This window comes from Pistacia vera, unplaced genomic scaffold (assembly GCF_008641045.1).
Source record: "Pistacia vera cultivar Batoury unplaced genomic scaffold, PisVer_v2 Contig790, whole genome shotgun sequence".
In the NCBI taxonomy this organism is placed as follows: domain Eukaryota; kingdom Viridiplantae; phylum Streptophyta; class Magnoliopsida; order Sapindales; family Anacardiaceae; genus Pistacia; species Pistacia vera.
This window is the reverse complement of record NW_022196657.1, coordinates 238,505-246,668: the sequence shown is the minus strand read 5'-3', so window position 1 is coordinate 246,668 and position 8,164 is coordinate 238,505. Positions and strand designations below refer to the sequence as shown.

At 37.2% G+C, this 8,164-nt stretch overlaps 1 protein-coding gene and 1 non-coding gene across 2 annotated transcripts; one reads left to right on the top strand and one right to left on the bottom strand.

Annotated features, from left to right (window-relative positions):
• The first annotated feature begins 373 nt into the window (after window positions 1-373).
• Window positions 374-2,015, top strand: LOC116116952. The gene is made up of 3 exons (XM_031402987.1): window positions 374-471; window positions 567-688; window positions 1,591-2,015. The coding sequence occupies exons 1-3, from the start codon at window positions 374-376 to the stop codon at window positions 2,013-2,015; spliced, it is 645 nt and encodes a 214-aa protein (XP_031258847.1).
• A 3,125-nt stretch (window positions 2,016-5,140) lies between these two features.
• On the bottom strand, window positions 5,141-5,247 carry LOC116116958. Its single transcript, XR_004125905.1, has one exon. It is a non-coding gene; the product is annotated as a small nucleolar RNA R71 (small nucleolar RNA).
• Window positions 5,248-8,164: the final 2,917 nt, after the last annotated feature.

Here is an 8,164-nt window from a genome sequence, read left to right as displayed (position 1 = left end):
AGGTTTTGCTGAAATTCCAAATAAGGAAACTGATGGTTTTGCCTTTGAAGCTATGGAGAATCACATGATCCATGGTCCATGTGGTGATGTTAACAAGAATTCACCATGTATGGAGAGAGGAAGATGTAAAAAACATTTTCCGAAGAAATTTGTCAATGAAACATCTGTGGATGACAACAGATACCCAATGTATAAAAGACGGAATAATGGAGCATTTGTTGAGAAAAAGGGTATCGAATTGGATAACTATTTTCTTGTTTCTTATAATAAGAATCTTTTGGTTAAGTTTGATGCTCACATAAATATTGAGATATGTAATCAACATAGATCAATCAAGTATCTATTCAAGTATGTCAACAAAGGGTCGGACAAAATGAGAGTTTCTATGGAAATTACAAACAAGGGTCAACAGAAAAATCAATGCGAGATTTTACAGGACAAAGATGAAATAAAGGCATATCTGGACTACAAGTATGTACAAAATATGTCAAATATAATGTTTTTATATTGTTCGTTGATATTTGTTATAAATACGACATTAAGTAATTCAATCAAAAACATTACAGTTATATCTCTTCTATGGAAGCTTGTTGGAAGATATTTAAGTTTGACATGTATTGCAGAGAGCTAGATGTTGAAAGTTTGCCATTCCACTTAGAGAACGAACAAACAATTGTTTTCGATCCAAGTAAGTGTTTGGTTCATCTTTTGGAAAGCAAGGTTGTTACGCAAACGAAATTGACTGAATGGATGAAATGTAATCAATGATACCATTCTGCAAGATCATTGACTTATCCTAATTTTTAGAGCGAATGGGTTTGGAAGGATACAGAAAGACAATGGTCCCCACGACAAAGATCAAGGTGTATTGGCAAGGTGTATTTTGTATTTCCAGGTAGTGGTGAGAAATATTATTTGCGAATGCTCCTGAATTTAGTAAAAGGAGCAACATCATTTGAAGATATTCGAACTATCAACGGAAGAAATATTCCCTACATTCAAAGATGCATGTTATGCATTAGGATTTCTCGATGATGATAAAGAGTGGAATGATTGCTTAGACGAAGCATCAACGTGGGCTACTGGAAGACAATTAAGACAACTCTTTGTAACTATTCTTGTATATAATAAAGTGGTTAGTCCAAGAGACTTATGGAGAGCAAATGCAGAACGCCTATCTGAAGACATTCCCTACAGTCTTAAACAGAAAATGCGGATGATAGAATTGAGATGTACAGAGGAATAGATTCATAATTATGCATTGTTCGAGATTGATGAGCTCATGAAAAAGGGAGGAAAATCCTTGACAAGTTTCCCTAGAATGCCAATTCCGGATTGTTCCGTTTTTGAGAATTCACAGAATAGATTAATTGCTGAAGAATTAATTATGATATCGACAATATGAAAACAATTTACAATGATTTCTCAACAATGGCCAGAGACATGTATATGATTCGATCCTTAATTCTGTCAACAACCAAAGTGGAGCACCATTTTTTGTTTACAGACATGGTGGAATAGGCAAAACCTTCCTATGGTCAACAATCATGGCAAAATTAAGATCTTAGGGTAAAATTGTACTGCCTGTAGCTACATCAAGAATTGCTGCATTTCTGTTATCTGGTGGAAGAACAACACATTCATGTTTTCGAATTCCTTTAGATATCACCGAGGAAAGTACATGTGATATCAAAAAGAGGACACAATTGGCAAAACTACTTGCACAAACAGCTTTGATCATTTGGGATGAAGCACCCATGGCAAACATGTACTACTTTGAAGCTCTTGATAGAACTCTGAAAGATATTTTGTCTAAAAAAAATCAATCAAACATAGATAGAATATTTGGAGGCCTCACCGTTGCCCTGGGTGGTGATTTCAGACAGATTCTACCAGTTATACCAAAAGGGAAAAAACATGACGTAATAGAGGCCTGTTTATCGTCATCTTCCCTTTGGAAACATGTAACCGTGTTAACACTTACAGAGAACATGAGGTTGAAGACAACTTGGTGAACCTAAAAAAATTGGATAACTTGAAGGCTTTTGACAAATATTACTTAATATCAGAGAAGGAAGGGACGTTGCAGAAGATGAAAGTTACATCCAAATACTTGAAAACTTGAAAATTGATCAACATGCCAGTCATGAAGAAACGATTATGAACATTTTTTTTCCGGATTTATCTGTTTAGATAAATAATATTGATTATATGAGAGAGAGAGAGAGAGAGAGAGAGAGAGAGAGAGAGAGAGAGAGAGAGAGAGAGAGAAAGCAATATTGACACCCAAAAATGAGACAGTACATAGATTGAATGACTATATCACCCAGAGTCTGCCAACAGATGGAAAGATGTATTTCAACTCGGACAACACTTGCAAATCAACAAATGTCTCAAACAATGATGACATTCTCTACCCTACCAAATTTCTTAATTCTCTGATGTGCTCCGGCATGCCCAAACATGAATTGCATTGAAAATTGGCATTCCAATTATGTTTCTGCGTAATTTGAATCAATCTAATGGTCTTTGCAATTGAACGAAGATTGATCATAACCCATTTAGGAAAGTGGTCCATACAAGCAACGATTATCACCGGGTCAAACATTGGGGATATTTTCACAATTCCCAGAATAATAATGTCAAATGCAGATATTAAGTGGCCTTTCAGGTTGAAGAGAAGACAGTTACTTATGACAGTTAACTTCTGTATGACAATAAACAAAAGCCAAGGTCAATCACTCAAAACAGTAGGATTGTATATGCACCATCAAGTCTTTACACATGGTCAATTGTATGTGGCACTATCAAGAGTAACTTTAAGACAAGGTATCAAGATTCTGCTAGCCCTGCAAAAAGATGAATCGGCAGAGACATTGATAAATATTGTTTTCAAAGAAGTCTTTAACTGTAGGGATTAATATGTTCTATATTATATGAATCATTGTTTATAACAGAAAGGATTGATACATTGTATATAATATAAGACATTGTTTATGAGGGATTGATGTGAAAAATTAAACATATTTATATAAATATGAAAAGGTCACATTAGATGTTTAAATAAATACAGTAATATAACTTACTTGATACAAATATATTTATATGTTTTATATTATTATTGTCAGATATGATGAACATGATAATCCGAGGATTATACTAGTTTATTGAAGCTTTTAGGCCGGATTGTAGATACTTCTTAGTTCATTTTTGCCTGAATTGCTACTTAATTCCTTACATTTCGTGTTTCAGGTTGAAATGGACATTTTGAGTGAATAAAGACAGATTTGGAGTTTCTGGACTCAGAAGTGAGCGGATCTCGGAAATTGGGAGAGTTCTGAAGCAGAGTCAAGCACGATGAAGCTTGTTCCCAAGGGAGAGCACCTAAGATTGAAGATTCAAGCAAAGAAGCAAGCGGAGGGCAATTCTGTCAATTCAGAATTCTTTAGGAAGCTTCTACATTTTTTTCAGTTTTGTAAAATGCACAATTTTATCTTTTAGCGCTTTTCTTATGATTTTGGGAGAAGTATAAAAGAAAAACTAAGTCTTTTTTCCAGGGGTGGTCTTCGAGTAGGGTTAGCTAGTTTTTTTTTACATTTTCTTTGATTCATTTTGAGCGAATTTAGATCTAAAGAGAGGGAAGATTCGGGATTGAACTAGTGGATTCGTTATTTGGGGAGATTTCTTGTCTTTTATCTTATTTTCATTATGTTGAACTTTGGTATTTTCGTTTATTTCATTTGTATTGTTGATTTAGCCATGAACTAACCCATTTTGGGTTAGGATTTTGATTGTAATTTAGATTTTCATGGGTTAAATAATTGATTGTGTTCTTTTCATATGATTTTATTTTGATTGTGTGTTTACTTTGAATTTACTGTTTATATGTGATGAACATGATGAGATTGAGAAATGAATCATGTTAGGCTTCTTGGGTAATCACCATTGTAGTATTGGATGCTAGAGATAGATTCAAGAACCAATGAAATCATTTTAGGACTCTTGTGCTTAATAAGCTTAGATTTATTAACTTTCAATTTGTTGGGTGCGGAAGGTTAATAGGGAAGAGTAGGAAAACATAGCCTGAGAAGGTATGTTTGAGACTTTAAAGAGTTCGATTTACAATCAATGCATGTGAATATGAATTTAGCTTAATTCTTTAGGTTTAACCCATAGAGTCTGAATGAAGTCAAAACCCTACCCGTTTGTTTGAATTGATTTTATCTGTGTTTTACAGCTTGCATTCATAGTTAATTCTTAGTTTAGTAAATTTTGTTTCAGTTTTAGGTTAAATTGCTCCCATTAATCCAAAAGAATTCGATTGATCCAACTTGAGAACAGAAGGAAACTTAGTGCTTAGCAACCAATCTTCGTGGGAACGATACTCACTCATCACTCTATTACTTGAGCGACTAGTATACTTGCTATCCATTGCATGTTGTAGAAAATATGCATCAAGTTTTTGGCGCCGTTGCCGGGGATTGAGTTTTAAGTTAACATTGAGTTTTTCTATAGTTAGCTAGATTTGAGTTTTTATTTTTGTTTTTATCATTATCTGTTTTATTCTCGTTTTTAATTTTCAGTTGGTTTGTGATCTCACTTTCCTTCATTTTTTTTCGTGCAGTTTATGCGAAGAGCAAGACGTCAACTAGTGGTTCTTGTTGATCTTGAGATTGAGAGAACCGCCAGACGACTTAATAGAGAGAGAAGAGAAAGAGAGGATTTAGTGGTTGAAACAGAAGAAATAGTTATTGAAATGGCAGAACCAGAAAACAGGACACTAAGGGAATTCTCAGTTCCCAAGGTTAATGGCAGTGGGTCAAGTATTACTAGGCCTACGGTCCAAGCCAACAACTTTGAGATTAAGCCAGCAATCATTCAGATGATCCAGCAGCCGGTAAGGTTTAATGGTGATTTGAAGGAAGATCCAAATTAGCATATTGCGAACTTCTTTGAAATTTGTGACACCTTCAAGTCGAATGGAGTGTCAGATGATGCCATTAGGTTGCGGTTATTCCCATTCTCAGTAAGGGATAAAGCAAAGGGGTGGTTAATGTCACTACCACCGTGGACTATCACAACTTGGAATGATCTAGCACAGAAGTTCCTGACCAAGTTTTTCCCTCCAGCTAAATCAGCAAAACTGAGAAATGATATCACATCATTTCTGCAAGATGAATTTGAGTCATTGTATGAAGCTTAGGAGAGGTATAAGGAATTGATGAGGAAATGTCCACACCATGGGTTGCCAGTTTGGCTTCAAGTCCAAACTTTCTATAATAGACTGATGGGTAACGTGCAAACTATGGTGGATGCAGCATCGGGAGGATCTTTGCAAAATAAGACACCAGAGGAGGCTTATGAGTTGCTTGAGGTTTTGGCAAGCAACAACTATCAAAGACCAAATGAGAGAGCAATACCAAGAAAATCTACGGGTCTTCATGAAGTTGATGCCTTCACAGCCATCTTAGCCCAACTCACGACACTTCAGAAACAGTTGGGAAGTATGTAGGTAAACTCTATTCAAGCACCTCAACTAACTTGTGATTTTTGTGCAGGAAACCATGTGAGCAGCGAGTGTCAAGTGGGGAACACATTTGCTTCGTCATCTTCATTAGCGGAGCAAGTGAACTACTTGGCAGGAAATCAGAGGCAACCAAACAACCCGTACTCCAACACATACAATCCGGGGTGGAGAAATCATCCAAATCTGGCTTGGGGCAATCAGAACTAGCAAAATAATCAATGGAACCGAAGGACTTTGCCGAATAACTAACCAGGGGTGAATAATCAACCAAGAGATCCAAGAGTGATAAAGTTGGAGGACATGTTTAGGAAATTTATGTAGGAGACCACGGGATTTATGAATGAGATGAGGACGAATTTCAGAAATCAAGGGGCGTCCATTCGGAATCTTGAGGTGCAGATGGGCCAATTGGCCGAGAAGCTAAATGAGAGACCGCAGGGTTCCTTACCAAGCAATACAGTGACTAACCCACGTGAGCAAGCAAATGCTATAATTTTAAGGAGTGGGACAGTTTTGGAAGAGGTTGATCAAGCTGGAAAGAAAGAATCTGAAAAGGAAGAATCTAAAGAGGAAGTTGATGAAGAGATTGTAGTTGATGAGAAACCAAGCGGTTTGGAGGAAGAGAACAAAAAGAAGGATGAAAGGCAAAAGAAAAAGGAAAAATTGCCATTCCCTAAGATACCACTAGAGTTGGCACACACACTCCACCCATGCCTTTTCCTCAGAGATTGAAGAAAAAAAATCAAGATAAGCAGTTTTTAAAATTTATTGAAATTTTTTAAAAATTGCATATTAACATTCCTTTTGCAGATGCATTGTAGCAGATGCATTGCAGCAGATGCCGAGCTACACGAAGTTCCTTAAGGAAATCCTATCGAACAAAAGGAAGTTAGAAGATGAGGAAATGGTGATGCTTACGGAGGAGTGCAGTGCCATTCTCCAGAAGAAGTTACCCCCAAAGCTCAAAGATCCAGGGAGTTTTACTATTCCTTACATCATAGGAGATATTATGTTTGATCGTGTTTTATGTGATTTAGGAGCTAGTATTAATTTAATGCCCTTTTTTGTTTTCAAGATATTGGGAATTGGTGAAGTGAAGCCAATGACCATGTCGTTGCAATTAGCGGATAGGTCCATAAAACATCCGAGGGGGATAGTGGAGGATGTGTTGGTGAAGGTCGATAAGATAATTTTTCCAGCTAATTTTGTGGTTCTGGATATGGAAGAGGATAAGGAAATTCCTCTTATTTTGGGCCGACCATTCTTGGCCACGGGGAGAGCACTAATAGATGTGCTAGAAGGAAAGCTACTGTTGAGAGTTCAAGATGAAACAGTAACTTTCAATGTCTTTGAGACGATGAAGTTTCCATCCGAATCGGATTCATGTTTTAGTGTCGATATGGTGGATAAATTGGTTGTGGAATCTATTGAAGAAAACACCCCACAATTACCTCTAGAAGCGTGTATAGCCAAATCCAGAACAATAGAGGTGGATGATTTGGTGAGTAATGAATGTGCTAGGTTGTTAGAAGCACTTCAACCGATTGATGAGAATCAAGATTTAGAATTTGAGGAGTTTGATTTTGAAAAAAAGAAGGAAAAGGAAAAAAAATGAAGAACCTCCAAAGCTTGAGTTGAAACCTTTACCTTCCCACCTCAAATATGTATATCTTGGGGACTCAGAAACCTTCCAAGTGATCATTAGTTCAGGATTGAGTAAATTGGAGGAAGAGCGGTTGATTAGGGTGTTGAGGGAACATAGACTAGCAATTGGATGGACTATTTCAGACATTAGAGGCATCTCACCATCATTTTGCATGCATAAGATACTTATGGAGGATGATATTAAGCCTAGGGTGTAACCACAGCGGAGATTGAACCCTTCGATGAAGGAAGCGGTGAGAAAGGAGGTGGTGAAACTACTAGATGTGGGGATCATTTATCCTATTTCCGACAGCCTATGGGTGAGCCCGGTACAAGTGGTTCCGAAGAAAGGAGGTATCACGATAGTAAGGAATGAGAGTAACGAACTGATACCAACTAGGACGGTGACGGGCTGGAGAGTGTGCATTGATTACCGAAAATTGAATGAGGTGACAAGGAAGGATCATTTTCCACTACCTTTCATCGATCAGATGTTGGAGAGGTTGGCAGGACATGCCTATTATTGTTTCTTGGATGGGTATTCAGGATACAACCAAATTGCCATTACTCCTAAGGATCAAAAGAAAACAACCTTCACTTGCCCCAATGACACCTTTGCTTACCGAAGGATGCCTTTTGGGTTATGCAATGCACCAGCAACATTCCAGAGATGCATGATTTCAATCTTTGGAGACATGGTGGAACGGTTTATAGAAGTCTTCATGGATGACTTCTCAGTTTTTGGTTCATCTTTTGATAGTTGTTTAACTAATCTTTCTCTTGTTTTGCAGCGATGTAAGGAGACGAACTTGCTGCTAAATTGGGAGAAGTGTCATTTCATAGTCAATAAGGGAATAGTGCTCGGTCATAGGATCTCAAAGGAAGGAATAGAAGTAGATCGAGCAAAGATAGAAGTGATTGAGAAGCTGCCACCACCATCAAATGTCAAAGCGGTCCAAAGTTTCTTGGGGCATGCGAGGTTTTACAGATGCT